This window comes from Channa argus, chromosome 16 (assembly GCF_033026475.1).
Source record: "Channa argus isolate prfri chromosome 16, Channa argus male v1.0, whole genome shotgun sequence".
Taxonomy (NCBI): domain Eukaryota; kingdom Metazoa; phylum Chordata; class Actinopteri; order Anabantiformes; family Channidae; genus Channa; species Channa argus.
This window is the reverse complement of record NC_090212.1, coordinates 175255-197865: the sequence shown is the minus strand read 5'-3', so window position 1 is coordinate 197865 and position 22611 is coordinate 175255. Positions and strand designations below refer to the sequence as shown.

The window sequence follows — 22611 nt, the reverse complement described above, 5'->3', positions numbered from 1 at the left end:
TCCTGGTGAGTTTGTGTTATAAGCAGTTGCTACACTCCAAACAAATCCCATGTGTTAAGTTGTATGGATTTAAAGTCACAATAAGGTAAATTTGAAATAGAATACAGCAGTTCCAAAAGCTTAACCATATATTCTTATTATTGGCCTTGACCATTTGCACACATAATCCTTTCCAACATGTTTAGAATTCTGTATGAAACCTAGGTATCTTTGATTTTAGCCTTTTAGCTTTTATTAAATTTTACCAAGGCTAATCATCTAATTACCTCTGAAGTAATATTGTGAGAATTCCTATAAAATTTAACTCCACTGTTGAATCACAAATGTTTCCATTTACTAATTTTTTTTACTACTGTAATAGTCTTTACAGAAATAAAGCTGCTGTGAAATAATAAGTAGCTAAAAACAGCTGCTGACTGGGAGATAAGACTGGACAACAACACTTAGACAAGATATAGTATAGTTGTATAATAATATATAGCTATATAGTTTGGGGCAACAAAACAACTGGAGTTGACCAGCTGACTGTGGGAAGTTGCGAAGTACTTTCAGGGATGCCACTTCACAAAGTTTTTTCCAATCTATTCCATTAGGGGTTACTGTGGTGCAGGAGGCAGAGCAGTCGTTCACTAATCACGCAGTTGTTGGTTTGATCCCCGGCTCATCTGGTCACATTGTCAAAGTGTCCTTGAGCAAGACACTGAACCCCAGCTTACTTGCTCCCGGTGAGTGTTGGCCTCCAAGAGGGACATAGGCACAGACAAAGATCACATACTGCCAACATTGTGCTGGAGTTATACTTCCTAATGTATTTATCACATTGTAAACTTTCAGCACACCATCTTTGGAGGTTCCACCTGAGAATAGCTTGTGACTAACATCATCCGGTATTAGTATCTGGCTGACTGTGACTTAAACACAACACAAGAAGAAACACTTGCGTTTGGGAAGAACTCGGGAAGTACTCACTCATTTGACAGATTAGTGTAGAGTGTTGTGGATGTGGGGCTAAGACTCGAGAGTATGTAAGTCACAACGTTATGTCACATGACCAAGCAGCATGTACTCCATGCAGCACATGCAGAATTGCAGTGTGGAACTTTGTGTATTACGTATTTCTAATGTGTGTTCTAATGTGCTATTTTATACTTTTACTCCATACTTTGCTGGAAATGTTGTACTTCTAGTTACTAGTTACTTTTCAGATAAAAATAAGAAATCATGTTCAGCTGATGAGTCTGCAGTCATCTGATTGTGGTACAGCAATTTGCTGTGAAACTAACAGGAGCCACAGCAGCACATGAAAGAAGAACAACAGCAGCAAGTTGCTGCTGAGCTGCATTTGGGGGAGGAGTACTGGATGGTTGGTCATGACATGATATGCCATTATGACTTGTACTCCCAAGCTTTAGGAACTAATGTCTACCCTATTCCAAGTGTCAGTGGTAATGTTCATCGTCTTCACCTGCGTTACAGTAATAGTAATGTACAGATGTTACATCATGCTGCTACTGCTCACATCATCTTTTTATAGTCTTGAGTTATTAGGTACTTCTGTTTCTCCCCTTTTAATGAAGCTCTGTGGAAGAGAAAACATTTAGTTAGCATCTTCTGGTTTTTAGTAAGTGCTCACCTCTGTTCCCTGTCAGATCATCTTCTTTGTTTCATCTTATTCAGGCATGTAACTCCGTGTCTCCCTGTCTCCCTGTCTCCCTGTCTCCCTGTCTTCCTGTCTTGGATTCTTGGCTCTTTTCATGTGGACGTCTGTCACCTGCATCTTGGTCTGAGGTTTGGTTGTTGTTTTGCCTTCTTTACTTTAGCTCTGTCTCACTGTTTATGTTGTTAGCTGTTTGTCACCCAGTTTCCTTGGTTCATGTCATATTCTGTATTCTCTGCCCACTCAGCTTATTCATTGTTCATCTCTTGTTATCCCGGTTAAATAAACTTATATTTCACATCCCTTTCACTGCATTGCTTTTGGGTCCTCACACAAAAACTACAAAAATACAAAAACAGATCCTTCATATTGCACCTTAATGTCAGCAGGTTGAATTGTGTGTCACTAACATAAGTTCTGATTTTAACTGATGTGAGGTGACTATCAAAGTAGCCGTTTATGTGTCTGCTCTCTCTCTGTCAGTCAGTGGAAAAGCTGACCACACCACTGTCTGTACTGTAAACTCCTAATATTTTTTTTCAGATCAGTGTTTAATTCTGAAACAGGAGCTTCAGTATTTAGAGCAAGGAGCAGTTAAAAATAAAATTCGCCAAATTAAGTGGGCTGTAAATGTGTAAATGCATGTTTCTTTGGGGATGTTAAGTCTGATCTCATTATTAGGGTGTAGCTGCAGGCTGTGACCACCTATTAAGCTGCCACTCAAAACTGCCTCTCTTCTCTACCTACCTCTTTTTGTTTAAGTTCTAATCATCCAGCCTTGCTAGGGTGTGTAAGAGAGAACCACACATGGAAGAAATGAGGGGCTTTATTTTCTACGTATTACCTCTATTTTATCATGTTTCTCCCGTAGTGCATCGGTGAGCTGATGGTGCAGTTCTGTCAATAAAATTAAATTATAATCAGTTATGAATCCGTAATCAATTAGTACTATCAGCCATTTAAATAAATGACATTATTTATTGATTAATTTAACCAAAAGGCAACTCACAAGTAAATGTTAAGGTGAATTTAAGCACCAAAATGGCAAAACAAAGAGTAGGCCAAATCGGATTAACCACGCTGTGTAGGTTGTTCAGCCTTTCAAACATTTACCTCAGCAGCTGGGTTCACACAAATAACAAAGTGATAAGTAAATGCAAATCAACCTTCATACAATGTGGTCAGGAGTGTAATTAGCAAGTTCTTGTCACTTTCTCCTTTTGTCTTCCTTGTCTTTTAAGTCCTAAGACTAATCATCTGTATTGGTTCCCACTGGATTCCTGCTAGGAAGCAAATGTTCAGATGTAGGTAGTTTTATGGTTGACGTCTACCTAACACTCTTCGTCGTCTTTGAGCCAGAGACAGGATGTCTTGCGGGGGAACAAAAAGTGAGGAAGCACTGGTGTAAGCAAGTTTGATACTGGGTCTGCCAGAAGTTTGAAAACAATGAAACTGTTACCTAGATTTTGAAATTTCTCTCACAATACAGTTGTACAGTTGTACAACATAATGCAGCTCTGCCATGAATTCTACTTTTACAGGATTATGATTTCTCAGGTTGAAACTGTCATTTAGTTGAAACTATCTTCAAGCCAATAATTTTAAGTTTATTATTGATGTTGTAGCACCAATTCTTAATAAAATGCCTCAAAATTTACTGCACTCCACCACCGGCTGTGACCTTAATTATAACCAAAAATACAATTATCACCTTAATGATTGTTTTAACTTAAAACAAAAAAAAGGTAGACTTTATGGCTGAGGTGCTATTGCCTTGGATTGTACAGGTGTACAGTAACTAATAAAGTGGCTAATGAGTGTAGACCAGAATTAAATTCATGCTGTGAACTTTCCAAACTGTCCAAAAAGTGAGCAGATATGATTGTAAATACATATTAAACAAAGTTGTTTTTATATAACATTTATTTTAGGAGAGTTTAGAATTACAAAGACACATGCACATACATGCAAATACTTGAGTTCACATGATCAGGCTGGTACCACCTCCTTCTCATTTTAAGCTAGGAAAAACATTTGAAACTGTCACATGAGAAAATATAATGAAAATGGTCATGGTTAAAACAAACAACTTTGATGTTTACCTTCCAATTCTCTTCCAACTCATCCCTCCTCCTCAACTTGCCCCCTACACAGACATGCTTACCATATCAACTTCAGAGATGCTATCCAAGCTCTCCACCTGAACATCTACTCCAACAGGAATTGCTGGACCTGCCAAAAAGAAGTACATCATGAACTTAAGAATGTAAAAGCACACTGTCATATAGCAGCATGTGGTTCATCTGGTTTATAAAACTTGGTAAAGTTTAACATCAAGCTACTTTTGTCATTTCAGTGAGACACATAATCCTGTTTTGTTTTTTTTTTTACATATGAACTCCAGACAAGTAGTGATTTGTAGGACACAGCTGAAGACTGAGTCAAAGTGTCTCACATGGAGAAACGTGATTTCAGTGAGGAGTGATGGTGGACAGGGCATACTGGAGGCACAACATGATAGAAAAAGTATACTACATATCAAGACCACAACATATCGAGCTGTGGCCAAAAAAAAAAAAAAAAATAGTTATGGCCCACAAATCTCATGCTCAAAAACAAACAATTCTTGCCAATACCAAAAGTGAGGTTAACACACCCATTTGCTTGCTTTAAATACTCCAGAAGTTTTAGAAGAGAGTGACAGGATCTTTCCACACAGGCCCGCTCACATTACCAAGACGTTCATGTCAAAGCTGATGGTGGTTACAGTTTATGGATTAATTTCTGGGCCGTCTGAGGTTTCACATGCATTGTCATATGCATCTCCTGGGGTAAAGTCTAGAGGAATTCAGGGTTCATCTGCATGTGTAAAAATGGCTATAGTGTAGCAACTATTATCCCTTGGCTAAAGATGGATGACACTCAGATTGGATAAATGCATTATTATTAGAATATAAAAAAAATAACATTTTCCAAACACTGAGATGAAATTAAATAAATTCCTAATAATACTGCCTTACTTCTTCTGCATCTTCCTCTTCCTCTGCATCTACGAGGATGTCTCACTAGGACCATTTTGGAACCCTATGCTTGTCCTTTGTTGAATTTGTATGGTTTTATTGCAAGCCAAGTGTAACTTCTTCTTCACCTAATAGAAATTCCTGTTTGAGATTAAATTATCGAGGACTTATATTTTTGCAAGATCTGCCTTCAATTGGTAAACATTTGGCAGAGTTACATCATTTCCAGTTTTTAAATTTGGTATTGGTTCGTTTATGTCCATGTTTGCTACATTATTTTGATGCTCTGGTGCTCTGGCTTATTAAAATAGTAATATCGATAACTCACATTCCTACAACACCGCTGTGGATGTCCTATGGATGATTAAATTTAACACAAAATGCTTATTTCGAACTTTTTGTGGATGTGTACATGTTCAGAAGATGTCCCAAAAAAGTTGCAAAACTTTCACAATCCCAATTCAAGTAATTTAAGAGGCACCATGATGGTGGAGTGGTTAATGCTCAGCTAAAAGGTCACCAGTTCATATCTACCCACTGGGTATGGCATTTGCACATTCTTTATGTGCTTGTATAGGTTTCTTCCCACAGTCCACAGATATACATGTGAGGTTAAATGGTGACTCTAAATAAGTTTGAATGTGAATGTGAATGGTTACCTGTCTGTGTATGTCTACCATGCATGTCTTTAGACTGTGGGAGGGAAACTGAGTACCCCCAAAAAAACCCATGCACAACTTTCTATGCTGCCTTCATGAGTAGTCAAAATGAAAGGTTTCAGGACATCTTCTGAATGTCCAGTAGATATAGACACGACATTCAGTAGACATAGACACAAAGTTCAAAATACAATTCCAAAAAACCTGGGAAGATGTGTAAAACTTAAATAAAAACAGAATGAAATGATTTGCAAATCTCGTTATTTTTTCCACAATAGAACATAAACAATATTTCATATGTTGAAACAGATATTTTGCTATTTCATGGAAAAAAATTAGCACATTTTGAATTTGATGGCAGCAACCATTAACTGTTATCCGCATCAACTTTTAGGATTTCTTTTGTTGCATCATTACATTTTTACAAGTTGGGTCAAGTTGTTTTTCTTTTATGTCTGTTTAATTTAACAACCACTCCATAAACAGTACCTATATGATTTGACAAATTTATAATTTCATGTTTAGCTTTGCAGTAACTGGACTCTTATAAATGTTAACCATGTTTATCATCTCTGTTATGAACTCTAGACACTCTACACAAGGTAACATCATTACATGTGATCCTCCCTCAGATTCACTGCATGGATAAATCCAAAGAGGAGTTGAGGTTTACAGACTATTTGAACCACTTTATATCACATTTCTATATGGTCTGTAATCCAAACAGATTAACACAGATGCTAAATGCTAGATTAGATTTACCAAAGCCCTTCAGATGAAGGGTTTTGGAGGATCTTTGTGTGTTGTATTATTCTTCACTTATTGGAACAATATCATCAATTGTGATGCATTTCTTGTCACATTAAAAATGCTCTTTTGCCCCAGCAGTGACCTCATCAATATAAAGCCAGTCATTCAGGGAATAGATGGGACAATGACAACGTGACAACAAAAGGAATCACCTCCCTATGCTTTGCTAAAAACAAAGGAAACCCTCCGATAGGATGTTGGATCCACCAATCAGCTCGCTTAACACACAGGTCTGCACTATGTGCTGTAGAGACTTGGGAGGTGTGAGTCAGCTCCTCTGCAAGACTCTATAACCTATGGTTACTCTTAACACCCTTCTTTGAACCTTTTTTCAAAGTCAGGCATGTCAGGTACACATTCTGACAACAAATCATGCTCAGAAGGATAGAGCGCTGAGACCAGGTTTCATCTAAAAGAAAAAAAAATTATTAAAGTTTTAATGTTAGTAAAATACACAAAAATAAAGCAATAAATTAATTGCGATGAAGTGCGATGTATAAAAATAAGAGAAAAAAGTAAACATATAAACATATGAACATAATACAAAGAGGCAGAGAAAGGATGAAAAACAAAGAAAAAAATAAAAAATAAAATAAAATAAATAAATAAATAAAATATGTCATTATATTAATTGTGCAGCAACAGACATGGCTGAAAGTGATTGTGACATTTCCATCTGTTCTGCTTTAGAGGAGCTGTCTACAAAAAAAGTACAGCTAAAATACAACTTTGGCAGAGAACTAATAGCTTGATATCAGTAACCTTCAGAGAAAAAAGGCTCTACATCATGTAACAAAAGCCCAATACTCTGTGATCCAAAATCTTATCACAAGACAAGACGCCTCAGGAAATCTGTGATTCAGCTCAGCAGGTGACAATGACTGATTGAAATGGTACGGTCATTTGAGGTAATCAGAGCTGCACATTTGAGCAAAAAATAACCCTTCCTCAGAGTTTACATGTTGGGAAAGTAAATCTGTCAGTGTCACATGGGCATGTGTGAAGGAAAACCAGGGTAATTTTATGTATGTTGAGGTAAGAAATCTAGCAACCAAAAAGATTCCAGTCTACCTAAAAAGATTAATAACCAATGTGCACATTACATTTGATATATTTTATATAGTTACTTACTTAGTCACCATACTGTATGAGGGCTTCCACTGGGGACTAAAAGTACAGATGTTCAGTAAATCTAGAGGAGCAAAAAGTATTTTGTAAAACAGAAAGCCTATCTGAAATATAAATGCTTCTGAGATTGCAGCTTTGTGATGTGACATGCTAAAGTGAAGCCAAATAAGCAAAAGCAACATGAAAACAAGTTTGAAAGAATTGCATTGATATTTGACTTTGGTTTGTTAAAAACTATGGTATTTGGTTTATGCTTTGGATGGAGTCTAAGTCCTGCCCAAACCTTACTGCTACAGCAGATGCTTGATATGAGCCAAAACTATGCAAAATAAAAAGGGACCCATCAAAGGAAAAGTTGTGGTGGCATTTCTTAATATAGAACTATGAAGCATCACAAATTTCTAAATGAATAAATGTGCAGTGATACCATGGTAGTGGTAAATGTTATTCAGACAAATAATATCTCATGAAATGTTTTCATGTGAAAGTCAGACGCTGAAACAACAGTACAGAAATAGCTGTTGTTTGATCATAGATGCCTGTAAAGCTGTCATAGACAGCCCTGCTACAACCACCCAGGTAATCTGTATCATATCATGTTGATGGTTAAATATAGCAATAGGGATTTAAGGAATTGGTCTGCATGCAAAGGTACAAATTTACCTGTCGTTGAAGAGATAGCAGAAAATAATTGAAGTTGGGTCAATATGAATTTCAGAATATTATTAAATCATAGGACATTGAAAACATCCCAAGGAGAGGTCTGATCTAGTTCCACAAAATGGCCATAAATGAGCCTGGGATAAATTCATCACAGAAGCCGATGAGTGCAAACAGGGCAAGGCTAAGGGTGCTACATAAAAAAATATATTTACTGGAGCCTTTTTCAGTCCCTTCAGTCTGCCTTCGCTTCGCATTTGTTGGTGATCTCACTATGTTTCTTGAGTTTTTCTTCACACTTCTTACAAAGTTGATTAGTAGTGTGTATTTTACTTGGTAAACTAGTGGTTCCTTTTTTTTGTTTCTGTAGTGTATTGGCAATGCCCAGTGTTTGTGCAAAGTCTCTACCTGAGATTTAAATTGTGTGATTATATAGATATCAATTTAGTAAATGTTCTGCACTTATATAGCGCTTTTCTACCTATTGGCACTCAAAGCACTTTACACTGCTTCTTCTTCACCCATTCGCACTCACAATCACACACACACTCCTACACCGGTGGGGGAGCTGCTATGCAGCTGGCCAACACTCACCGGGAGCAACTAAGTTGGGGTTCAGTGTCTTGCTCAAGGACACTTCGACATGTGACCGGAGGAGCCAGGGATTTAACAAACAACTGTGAGATTGGTGGACAACCGCTCTCCTTTACTGCGCCACAGTCGCCCCCAATAGCTTGAGTTCAGTCAGCTGGGGCAACTGAACTGGCATGAAACAAGATAAATATTCAGGACAGCTGACCGCATTACTACTACAGTACTACTATTTGGGAGGTTTAGCGCCTTAACTAAGGACACTACCATATACGAACAGGAGGATCCAGTGACTGAAGCACCAATCCTGCAGTTTCTTGACAACATGCTCTATTTACTGAACCACACCTGCCCTGAGACATGAAGGGTATATAGAGCCCCACAAGTCCCATAATATTAAGCCACGAGGCAACTTAAAACAGAAGTTACACTTTTCACCCCCAAATTTACACCCAAGTTTATTTAAAAAAAATTTTTTTTTTCAAAACTTTTCAACAACTTCAACTCTAACCATAAATATAACTACTACATTTTTTATGTTTTGCCTTTTTTTTCATAACAAGCATTTTTTTCACACTAAATATGGAATATTTTGGATTAGGTTAAACAGCTTTGACTAGGTAATTGATAACAACATGCTATGAGCGTTTATTAAAAAAAAAAATCTTTTTTACCCTTAGATCCCAAAGTAGTCCCTCTCATAAAAGTGTAATAAAAATGATATATATTTTGTTTCACTTTCACTGTAGCAAATCTTTTCAACAATTTCAGACCTATATAAGAATTCATAAAAACCCCTGAATTTTTCAAAGGTAAAAACACAAAATATGCAATATTATGTGTTGTGTTGTGTGTATGTTCAACCACAGGTCACTGTGAGGTGACACTGGTTCAATGTGACTGTGCAGTGTTACCACACCCTTCTGCGCTGTGGGCACAGGACATACTTTCTCTGCTTTCTAAAGGTCACTGGCTGTGGCTCCTCCTTTTCCTCCTCCTCCTTCTCTTACTCTTTCTGACCATGGACCAGGCCCTGGCTTGTGTACGACCAGGCCTGGCTCTAGGCAAATTGCTCCTTGTTGCCATGGCCAGAGCAGTGAGAGCACTGCCAACCTGCTCAAAGAAGAGACGCGCCCAGAAGCACTTGCCGCTGTTCTAGCTGAAGAGAACAGGACATAGGAATTATAGCATGATATGTCTATCATGTGGTAGAGCAGGCACATGGGCCACCTGCATGTCTGCCGATGGCAAGAGCAGGTGCCATAAAAGTGCAAAAGAAAAATCATTTCACCATTTCTTGATCTCCATGGAGAGGTGTCATACTCCATTGCCTCTTCCTCTTCTTCCTCATCCTGCTCCGAGCTGCAGGGCCCTCTGTGCCTGGCAGGAATTCTCCCCGGGTCTCTCCTGGCTCTCAGATAAATCTTCACTGCTGGTAACATCCTCCTCAATCTCCTGAGAGGACTGCAAGACTGCAGCAAGAACCTTGTTTGATTTCAGGCTGTTCATGGCGGTTTTCTGGTGAAATGACGAGCAGGACAAGGCTTTGCTGTCCTATTCTTGTAGAATGTTTATGCAGGTTCATGTTTACGTTTACCACACATCAAATTGGAGACAGTAGGCTCTCTCTTGATCAAGAAATGACCAAAAAACCCATTTGGCCATTGATTACTCGAATTTCACAAACACAAAAACGCGCAAGCACGCACGCACAAACACACACATAGAGAAACCAACAGGAGTTTTGTCATCAGTGTGTCCCCTCATCCTACACTGACGTTTTTGGAGGGTCTTAATGTTCAGCATCAGTTTGTGTTACAATAGGGGGGGTTGCCAGAGATCAGAAGACAGGGGACAAAGGGATAAATAATGCAATGGAAAAGGATTAGTAGGAAGTCGAAGACCTGTACAGTAGCAGGACGCGCAAACAGTAAGAATGAAAAATAAAGATGATTTAGTACATGTATGTAAAATCTTTCACCAGATAATTAAGGTGAGGTATTCGTTTTTGTTGAGGAACATGACATTTAACAGATTTAACACATTTTGAACAGATTTTTGAAGAACGTTCTGTTACGTTGACGAAAAGCTGTACTTAAGAGTCTTGTTGACATTACTAGAAAAACTACCAATTCATGACTGCATTGTCTGTTGGCTGTTCTCAAAAATAGAGATAATATATTTCTGTCTCCCACAGTTGAACAAACAAAGATGCCATCAAAACTGCTTGTTATACCACTACATATCTAACAGTGTTTGTTCTAGGCTGATAAATGCTAACAGCCTCGGTACCTAGTGACCAATGTCAATGTGAGTGTCAACATTTGGCCAGAACAGAATTTGAGGTATAACTTTGTTTTAAATGATCATGATGTAGACTACAGGTCTTTTAGTAAACTGAATTTGGGGTGGTCAGTTGTATTAAGAATTGGATTTTAGATAACGCCTTAAAATATGGGCTAATGAAAAAGGCTGGAACAGGTGGGTAATCAGGCAGAAAAAAATTGGAAAGCTCCAGTACAATAGATAATCTCTCAGGGAAAGAACAGAGCTGGACTGGCACTAATCAGGAAATATAGACAGAAAAGAATAGTCAGGTGTGGAGAATTAGGTGCCAGGGAACAATGGGAAGAGCTGAGGCAACAACAACTCAGTTGAATGGGAAAATAAACAGAGTTTATTTTCAAATTTTTTTATTTTTTTTATGAAATGAAATGTATCACTTTGGATTAAATGACTTGGTGTTTTACAAGCCTTATTCTGTGGCTGTGACCAGCATAGTACTATTTAAAACTCAACAAAAATTGGTCTGTCTTATGTGATGATTATAGACAGTATATTATTATACACTGTCTGTGTATACTCATCCGATAATGAAACAAAAGCGAACATCATCAAAGAGAGGAACATTTTTAAGCACTGGACAACTGTGAGATGATTGACTCACAGAGGACATGGCAGAATTTGGTGGCTTTAGTGCCCAATATTGATAGGCTGTTTAAGTTTGGAGTGTATGAGAGAAAAACTGGAGGAGTATACAGTCAAGTCCTCCTGACTGAACTTTCTCTATGAAAATGTTTCATCCATTTCAGCAAGTCACATGATACTTTGTTTTGGCTGCCATATTGGACATATAGCTGATTGGGCTGCACTGTCTGCTGAGTTATTTGACCTGTGGTTCACATTTACTTGTGGCATGGGAATTATCACTCAAAGGACTATTGCATGGACCTCTTGGGAGATTAACGTTACTAACTAAGGCTGAACTCTCTACTTTTATCATGGTAAATGGTCTGCACTTATATAGCGCTTTTCTACCTATTGGCACTCAAAGCGCTTTACACTGCTTCTTATTCACCCATTCACACACACACCGATGGGGGAGCTGCTATGCAGCTGGCCAACACTCACCGGGAGCAACTAAGTTGGGGTTCAGTGTCTTTACTTCGACATGTGACCGGAGGAGCCGGGGATTGAACCAACAACTGTGAGATTGGTGGACAACCGCTCTACCTTCCTGTGCCACAGTCACCCACATCATCCATCTGAATGGTGAAAGCAAGCAAAGATATGGGGAAAAACTCAACCACTCAACCTCAAACAGTTAAAGAAGATGACCCCTATCTTTTCCTTTCTACTTACTGAAATTCTGTGAAATGATCAGATGTACCATATTTTGACTACCTTGATTAGTATGATTTTGTCATGCTCAACCAACACTCTCATCCCACAGTATAGATAATGATGCCTTTTTGAAATCCTTTGGCGTATCACACAGGTACCCTAGTGTTACTCTTGGATACTCCAGGAGCATCACCATTTGAGGCCACAGGAACAACTTTATATACACAAAAAAACTGGTTAGTGTTAGGGAAAACAACTTAATGCCTTAACTATACGCTAAAGGACAACATGGGTTAGTGCAGGCACAAAAACTTCAAGGTAAGGTAAAAAGCACACAAGTACTTCTTTACTATAGTAACCAAACGGCCACGTTTTGTTACCATCTTCACTAAAGTCCATGAAGTCTCATATTAGAGTCGAACCCTGGACTACTCTGAAAAAGTCATACCATCCTCCACCCGTCCACCTCCCAATGACACTTTTCCACTTAATATTCTATGTCATTGCTTTAGGTGTGAAATATTAAGGCATCTGGATTTCCATTATACTACACTGGAAGCTCTGAGTGTCAATCACGGATTCAAACAATTATCTTAAGCATCAGCATGTAATGCATTAGGGACTCAACAAAGTGGCAATGTTTGATGCTTTGAGAATGGGAACACGCTGACTCAACAACCCTCATACACAAATCAGTTATAAAAAGAACACAAGATCTTTTAACCTCACATGTATAGAGAAATACCCAGCAATATGCAGCATTACATATTTAGTACCAACAGCAGAATGTCAGGACAGATGGTCACAGGTCTTATGTGGCGGGACATTGAGGTCTCATGTGACCTGTTGATTTCACATGAAAAATGTCTATAGCTTCGTTTTACATAACTAAAGAAGGACATGTACCTGGCCTCAGCCTACCACCAGTGGTTACATCATGTGGTGTGACCTATCACATTAAGTGAGAGTAAGCTAGTTTTTAGAATAACTTTAAATTTGAAATAAATTATCCTAAACTAAAACAGACACAGAACACATATTGAATACAATATGAGAGGATACACAGAAATTTATGAGTAAAATGTTATCAAGATCAATTATCACAATGGACAAATATATACAGCTCGGGTGATAATACAGAACAGTATACAGAATTTTAAAGAATCTTCAGTAATAATAAGTGTACTTTTACAGTATCTTTTAGACATCATCTCATATGTTCTTTAGTTTGGACACAGTGTCAGTTGCTGGGTAACAGCTGTTTGATGGCGTAACAGATTGGTGCCTGTGCTAATCTAAGCTGTAAGCAGGAGGAACCACTGCCAGCTTAATCTGCTCATCACTGCTGGAGTGGGGCCTGCCATGCAGCGAGGCAGATCTATGCTACGCTAACACTGAGGCCAAGCTGAAATAAAATGGGCAGAACTAGCGGCTAACACGATAGTCATCACCTCAAATTAAGCTGACATCTCCAGATGGTATCAGGGTGATAGTGACCCATCCATCACCGAGCACTGCTTAAATCTTTAGCTACAAAAGAGAAAACAAAACTTCGGTGATTATGGTGATGTTCCTCTGAGTTTAGAGGTGGAGACAGCATGGCACTTTGTTTCTCCTGGATAAAACTATTTTCTGACATTTCATAAGCAAAGCCTTCAACTATGCACATATTTAAAAGTGAAAACATTTAATTTGGGTGGAAGTAATAAAGCAGCAGTGGGCCTAAATCAATGGATTACTGCAATTTCCTTTGATGTAGCAAGCTTGATACAATCTTCTAATTGAATCTCTACAGTCCTGACATCAAACTATGACAGCACCAGTCATAGCCCTGATGTATGGTGGATATCATGTCATGTTATTTTAAGACTTGCAGGGGATAATATTCAATCACTTCATTTATAATATGAGTTTTAAGAGCCTCTAAATGGAATACTAAATTTTTATGGCTTTCTGCGCATTTCAGTGATGCGTCAAAGGCCCTTTAACCTCTTCATCAAGACTAAAAGATTAGAAACTGCTCAGTGGCAAAGCTCCCAGAATGAATGTGTGGATGAAGGGGCAGCAGGGGATTGCTGGAAAAGACCCAGAGCTCTACTGACTTTCTCTGGATAAAGGAAGAACAAAAAAGCATTTAGAATTTCTGTGGTGTTTTCCCCTCCTTTTTATACAGTATTCCATAAGGCCAAATCTTCAAGTTATTATCAAGATTATCTCCACTGTCCTTTGGCCTTTAATCATAAACTAAAAGTTAAAGCTGCATTTATAGATTTTTCGACGCTTACTTTAGCAATGGGAGAACAAGCTGAAAACACATAATCTGACATATCACCTTAGAAATTTGTGAGCAGCATGGAAATTCTGGAGATTTTGTCAGTTAATATTTATTGCTGTTTTGGAGTCATGGATAGTAGAAAAATAAACAATGAGCACAGTAGAAGCTACATTTTTTAACTAGGACCTACAGTATATTGTATGTAAATCTGGGCCCTACTGTACATAAAATTACATGAAATGAAACTAAGCTCTTAAAAATTAACCTCAGACACTTTTAAATACATCATACAGTGTTTGGGTGTTTACAAATACGACTACAAAAGTCTAAGCCAGCTAAAGCTGCCCATTCATTGTCAATTGAAAATCAGCTGTGCTGCTGAGGAGCCCCTGCTGTGTGGTTCAGGTGCTGTGTAACAGGGGAAAGTTGAAAAAAGCTGAACTTTATGTAAATATGCTCTGAGACAGTTCTGATACAGCCTGGAACGGGTTTTCATTACAGCAGACACCAAAGCAGAAAGTTTACTACTCACTTTGGGAAATTACAGTTTAAATAAAAAAGAGAAAAAGCTGATTACTGTGATTTCTTGATCATTAAAGTTGTGGGTTTAACATGCTAAGAAAGTAACATGTTGAACACACCTTGTTGGTGGTGGCGGAAACCACAACTCCCAAGTCAGAGCAGAGCATGCAAATAACATGCTCAGCCAAAGACACTCACAGACCTGCAGCTTCACCAGAAACCAGCTACAGGCAATACATTGCAACTGTGTGTGTGATTCCAGCTTTAGTATAACTAGATATTACAGAAGTCTCTTCAATACTCATACATAAGTGACATTTGTTTTTCAAGTGCATTAGTGTCCATATACATCAACTGCTACTGTATATCATGTAAACATTAACTAGGTGAAATGTAGTAAACCTGGCATCTGACTGATCATGTAGGTTATTGTACCAATTAGCAGCAACTTACACCATGTTCCTCCATCTGCAGATTTATGTGTCAGAGTGAGACCAGCAATGTGACTGCTGAGAGTATACATCTATATTCTTATCAAATATTACTTTTTTTATTACTGCTTCACACATTGCATTGTTACCCTTTTGTGAATGAACAGAAATATATCATCTGATCCATTTTATTATGAAGGCTAGAGCTTTTAGGTCAAATAAAAGAAGGTATTCATCAGAAAGGTCTAAAACAGTTCTATTCATCTTGTGTTACTGGATATTTTTCAACTGAAGACAGAGTTACTTTCATTAAATCCAGCAGTGTGTGATATAATGTATTAAAGCTACAGGCTGCATGAAATGACACCACATCTGACTTTGTGATCCTGTGTCAATCCATAGCTTTGCTAAGCCAGCACATTTTCTGAAAAGCATACGGTGAGTCATGTTATGATCTGTTAACTGTTTACCAAAGCCACAAACCCATGCATCAAATGATATAGTATGGCTGACGGGCTTCCTCTCTCCTTCCATTCTGGAGGATTTAGAAGCTTAATGTGTTATATTACCATGGATTAAAAGCAATAAGACAGCCTTACGTCCCTTTTGTCCACTGAAATGCATGCATGTTTCTAACTTTGATTTAGATCTTTGTGAATGTGTATGTGTACAACCTCATAGATGTATTAATTTATGTAATAATATGCAGTGGGTATACAGTACATGTATATGTATATACTGGAAGTGTGAGATTTTAAAGGTGTGGATGTTTACTACGTGGGGAAAGGAGGGGGTGTTATTGGGTAGGGACCTAAAGTCATGCTATCTTAGCCTTTGATAGTTTGCCTTTGACCATGTTTCAAAAATACATGACTCTTGTGAGAGCATTGAGTGGCCTAAAACTGACAGAATTATATACTCAATTGCTAGAGAACCCCTTTAATTAAAATTATCTTTGATATTGGGTGTATTCAAATCCTGTCCTGGGGATGGACATATTCATCATCCATTGTCTAACACTTGAGCCTGAGCAAGATGCCTTGACATCCACTTTTATGATAGTTTGTTTTATATAATATTCATGGCTTACTGAAAATAAAAACAGCCGGCTTATTCCTTCAACCAGTGCTTACACTAGGTAACGATTTTCCCTTAGCTAACAATAGAAGAAATTGACATTTCAAGTAAAACTAGTCTATGGAGTTCAATAATGGATGTTTTTTGTCAAGCAGTTACACAGATCAGTCACATTAAAATCAAGGGATGAATTCCAGAAGACCTCTGACAGTGTCCTCTGATATCTCTTTTGTGGAATCCAGCTTGATGCACTATCCTTCATTCCCACATGCATCATTTAACCTTAGGGTTACCCATGACCCTGTCAGGTTCATTGGTTCTCCTTCTTTGGACCACTTTCGGTAGGTACTGACCACTGCATAACTGGCAACACCCCACCAGACCTGCTGTTTTGGAGGTGCTCTGACCCAGTCATTTATCTCTTACAATTTGATGACTGTGTGGATTCAGAAGTATGAATAACCAAACACTTTTACTTCATTAAATGGAACTTAATATACTCACAAACATTCACTCTTAAATTTGGTCAACAAGAAGCTGCCGTTAGAGCTTCTCATATGGAGGAATTGCGGGTTTTGTCAGGGGCCTTTTCAATTTATAGCTTCTTTAATTGATGCAGCTAAGCCAGTAGGTTACTGATCTGTTTTGGTGAAAAATCCATGTTTAAGTATAATTGAATATAAAAAAGAGATGGGCTTACAGACAAGAGAAAGGCCAGCTGTATGGAAAAAAGGTAGAAAATAAGACTTTTTATACTAATATGACTAAAGTCAGGTTTCCTCTTCTGGTACTCTGTGTCTATAACCAGGCTATTTTTAGTCCCACCTCCACCTCCAACGTACCAATCAATTCAACAGCCGAAACACAACTCCTCTTAATGATGATTTTATCTTCTTCTCCTAACAAGATACAACATCAGATGAAGAAGCTGAGTAAAAAGAAAATGCATTATTTACCAATCCTATTTCAAGAAGAAGAGGTGTCTCTTAGTATGCGAATATTAGTATGAAAGCTCAGTTGAGTTTTGAGCACATCCTACAAGTTTCATCTGATTGCACAAACAAGACACAAGAGACCTACACATCTAAGCATATTAACAAAGACCTAGCCTTGAGCTACTTTCTGACATAGCACATTGATAAAACACTACTATCTTTAGAATTACCCATGCCTTGAAAAGATATTAAGACATGCAGCTTGAAGTGTATAAAACATCTTGTAAGCCTTTAGCTCGCATATGGAATAACTCCGGTGGGAGATTTTTTAAAAGCTTTGTAACTTACAGAATAATCTCTTAATACAAGTGCAGCAGTAAGAAAGTCATCCTGTTGACCCAGACTGAGACACTGGTTAGAATGTCATGTTAATTCCAGTCTTGATCTAAAACTTTATTCAACCTGTCTGTTTCCAGCTTGGTGAGTGAACAGGATTAATGTGGAGGGTGTAGACTGGAGAGGCTTCATACTTTGCAATTATTCCAAAAGAGGGGTCGATACTTTCAATTGGTCTAACATCAAAGAGCCCTTCATATCAGAGGTTCTGGACACAAAAGACCAATCAATTATGAGACATGAGGTTAGATGGAAATGCTGAAATGCAATTGGTTTTTAGGCTTGAGGGAGGACCTGTGACACACTCAGGTCAACCACACACATTCCTGCCCCATGGAGGTTGCCTCTAAATCTCTGCTTAACATCACAGGCTAAAAGGGGCAAAATCTTTACATATAAAGGTCAGTTTACTTGTCATGTTGAACACCTAGCAACTTTTGTCAAGTATGAGAAAATTATCCTGATGATGATGTGATATTATCATTTGCAGTACTGTGTAAAAGTTTTTAGCCGTTCAAATGTTTGGATTTTAATCCATCACACAATACCAACAAGAACATGTCTGATCTGTTTTAAATTCATTCTGCAGCATGACAACCAACCAAAATGTAGCCAAATCAGCAAAATAACTATAGTTAGTTGCAAGCACATGAAGTCCTGCAACATATGCAACATAATATCTTGTTTTATTATTTAAATAACCTGTACTGTGCTAAACTGTATACTATACTGTACTATTATACAAAGCCATAACATGAACAGTTTGAATAGAATCTCTGGAGATATTTTACTGCTCTGTGGTTAACAAAAAATGGGTGCTGCATTTGAATTTTTACATAAAAGTAGACATTTCCTATTAATGTATTGGTTTAAAGTAAAAACTGAGAATTGTACACCACTTATATTGCTGAAAGTTACATAAAAATAAAACAAAAATATACTATAATATAAAAAAGCACAGTACACATCATTAAAAAACTCTTTCAAAGAGAGATATTTGATCAAACTTTTATATGTTCTGCTGCTTAAATCACATATTCACGTTGGAGATGCAACATCTGAGACCTGGCATAAACCCGAGGCCTACTCAGTTTTGAATGAGTCCTGCCCCCCGGATATACCTACCTTGAAAAAGCCCGCACCACTGGCCGCAGTGGGGGCCTAGTCATAATCTGAAACTGTCACCCCTCCCTCTTCCTTAACTGTCTACCTTTGAATGTTTGGCAATGAAATGTAAACATCCACTCTCTATAGTAATACTTCTCATTTACCGGCCACCAAAGCAACACCCGGGTTTCATCACAGAAATGTACTAAGTCCTTTCAACTTTCAGCACATCATCACCCAACGTCTTGATACTGGGAGATCTGAACATCCACGTGGACACACCTTCCAACCATTCTGCTGCTGAGTTCTTAGAACTGCTGGACTGCTTAAACCTGAAGCAGAAAGTTGAGGTACCCACCCATAAGGGCCACATCCTCGACTTAGTCATTACTGACTCTATCCTCATTTCTAACCTCCAAGTATACAACCTGGGTGTCTCGGACCACAAAATCATTTCAATGGACTTCCCCTCGTCTACACTGTCTCCAAACCCACAGCGTTGTATCCGGTTCAGGAATCTGAGAAACATAAATCTCTCTCACTTAAATGCTGACATCAAAAATCTCTCCATTGTCCCGGAACTCCCCTCAGTCACAGACCTAGTGGACTACTATAACAACAGCCTCCAGAATATCCTTGAGGCCCATGCTCCTCTAAGATCATGTGTGGTCACTTTTTCCAAATCTGCACCGTGGTTTACAAGGGAGCTCCAACAGATGAAAACAGCTGGGCGGGCCCTTGAGCGTCGCTTTGTCTCAACCAACTTAACTGTCCATAAAATTGCCTACCGGGATCATCAAAAAAACTACTCCAAAGCACTTGCCACTGCCAGATCACAATATTACTCAAATATAATAACTATTTTCTCATTTTACATCACTGAAAACCGCTATAATTACACCACGTCTAAAAAAACCCTCCCTGGATCCTGAAGTCATGGCAAATTATCGTCCAATGTCCAATCTTCCATTCCTATCAAAGGTCCTGGAAAAAAATCTGTCTTAGCCCAGCTTCAGGATCACCTCAAAAGACACAATCTGTTTGAAACATTTCAATCCGGTTTCCACCCCTTCCATAGCACAGAGACAACCCTGGTCAGGGTCACTAGGGCTTCGTATCTCTTCAAATTCTTCTGGACCTCACTGCCGCTTTTGATACAGTTGACCACAAAATTCTCCTCCATCGTCTGCAGCATACTGTTGGTTTTACTGGCACTGCCTTAGGGTGGTTCAGTTCGTATCTCACAAATACAGCTGGGTGTGTGGTCCTAGGGGACGCCAAATCTCAGTTACACTTGGTCACCTGTGGGGTGCCACAGGGGTCGGTTCTTGGGCCGACTCTTTTCAACATCTACATGCTCCCACTGGGCCACGTCATTGGCAAGCATTGAGTTTCCTTCCACTGCTATGCTGATGATACTCAGCTCTACGTGAGACTGAGCCCGACCCCACCGACACTTCCGTCAACTCTCACCTGTTGCCCGGAGGACATTAAGGCATGGATTACAGAGAACTTCCTTCAGCTAAACAGCATAAAAACCGAAGCCTTTCTAGTTGGCACCACTCATCAGCTTCATTCCTCACCCATAAATTGTATCTCCTTTTCTGGTCACACCATTACCCACGCCAACTCTGTTAGCAACCTGGGGGTCAAGTTCGACCCCCACCTATCATTCGAAAACCTGTCCTCCGGACACTTCACTGGCTCCCCATCCACCTTCGCATTGATTATAAAGTCTGTCTACTCACCCACCAGTGCATTCATGGAAATGCCCCACAGTATCTTAAGGAACTCCTCACATTGCAATCTACAACTAGACACCTCCGTTCCACCAACACCTATCGCCTCTACCCCCCCAGATCCAAACTCCATACAATGGGGGACCGAGCCTTCTCAGAAGCTGCTCCACGGCTATGGAATGCTCTGCCTGAGAACCTGAGGGAACCACCGACTGTGGACTGTTTTAAAAAACAGTTAGACTTTTTTGTTTAGAAAAACATTTTAAAGTGATCATTACTTTTTACCTTAATGCTGTGTTATTCTATGTTTTATATGTTTTTAGGCTTTACATGTTTATTATGTTTTATTCTTGGTCTTAATCCACTTGTGTAGCACTTTGAGATTTGTTAGCAAATGTAAAGTGCTTTATAAATAAAATGAATTATTATTAAAAAATGAATTATCTGAACATGTTTAATCATTTAAAATGTTTTTATTCTGCCTTTCTTACAAATAAATTGAATTCTGAATCCCTTGAGACCAACATTTAATGGCTTAAAGCGGAGAAGGATTAAAAAAATCTTAAATTTATTTGTGCATTAGCATCTCAAATAAGCAGGTGACATGTGTTTGGAAAACTCAAGAGAACAGAGTCTGTGTCTACATCTGTTGGTGATGCATGTTGAGAAAATAATGCATATGCTCCACACCTACCTCCAAATGCTGGTCTCATGGTGAAGTCATGATCATCTACTCTGAGCAGGTGTTCTGTCTTCATTTTGCGGGACTTGGTAACATCTGGAGGCTTCTTTGTCAGAGAGCTAGAGCAGGGTGACATTCAATGTCAAAGCACAGTCGGCTCATAGACAGGTTTGGCTTTAAAGAGACAACAACGCGGAATACCAATTCAATCTGCTGTGACAAGTGAGAACAGAACCTGCATAAATTGAACATTTACATAGAATCATTTCTTTTTTTCTTACCTGCAGTGTTTGTATTAGTGTATTAGACTGAATATAATTCTCTCTTTCCTCAGAAAATCTGCATTTCAAATAAGCAGAAACTAACATACAAACTAATGGGGGGCATGGTGTCTCAGTGGTAGAGAATTTTGTTGGGATGCAGAAGGCAGTGGGTTCAAATCCCACCCCACCAGGTGTGGCCCCACCCAGCCATCAAGGGCAACCTTGGTGCCGGTCCTGAACCCGGACAAAAAAAAAAGGGAGGGTTGCGGCAGGAAGGGCATCCAGCATAAAAACATGTGCTAAATCAACATGTGGAACATGTTCCGCTGTGCTGAAAGACGTTGATTGAATTTAACATGCAAACTAATCATCATATTGTGGATGTTCAATGCATATTAGAAATTTTAGATTAAGCAATGCAACCCGATCAGTGTCTCTGATTGAACACAATGTCATGCTGTGAGACAATAATTATCACTGGCACAGTGTTTAACAGTGGTAGTGAAGAGGCTGGAACAAAAAAATGCATATCTGTCAGTCTTTGAACAGCTGCCTTGTAGCTGTTGCGATTAGCCTGACAATGACATTTATTTATCATGTGAGACCTTCCTCGAGTTTTATCAGAATTTTGAGAAATAATTGATGCCAATTCCTCAGAACAAAACAGAACATGTCATTTGTATCTGTCCTTCATAAAGACAAACTCTTTTACTTTAAAAAACATTACACTAATTTCTACTGTAACAAATTTGCATTTGCAGTTTAATAGAAACAATTTTTTTGTTACAACACTTTCCATGTTAAAACCATGTTTAGTTAAAGACTTTTCACTTTTTAACTGACATAAGCTAAAGTTCTGTACAAAGGTTTTCATACACTTATGATGGACACGACTGTTATTGCAGAATTTGGTGCAAAGGGTTTAATTTATTTTCCCTTTTCTGACTGAACACAGTCTCAAAGTTATACATACAGTGCTGAAACTACACATAAACCCACTCAGAAAATTACTTTAGTTGTGCTGAAAGATCTGAA

At 38.5% G+C, this 22611-nt stretch overlaps 1 protein-coding gene across 1 annotated transcript in view; it reads right to left on the bottom strand.

Moving 5' to 3' along the window:
- The window catches only part of gabrr2a (gamma-aminobutyric acid type A receptor subunit rho2a), a 65226-nt gene that overhangs the window by 35572 nt on the left and 7043 nt on the right, over positions 1-22611 (bottom strand). Inside the window, exons 2-3 of the mRNA XM_067479433.1 lie at positions 21326-21432; positions 3822-3889 (exon numbers count right to left, since the gene is read on the bottom strand). Coding sequence (XP_067335534.1) covers positions 3822-3889; positions 21326-21432 — 175 coding nt within the window. The remainder of the gene's footprint in view (positions 1-3821; positions 3890-21325; positions 21433-22611) is intronic.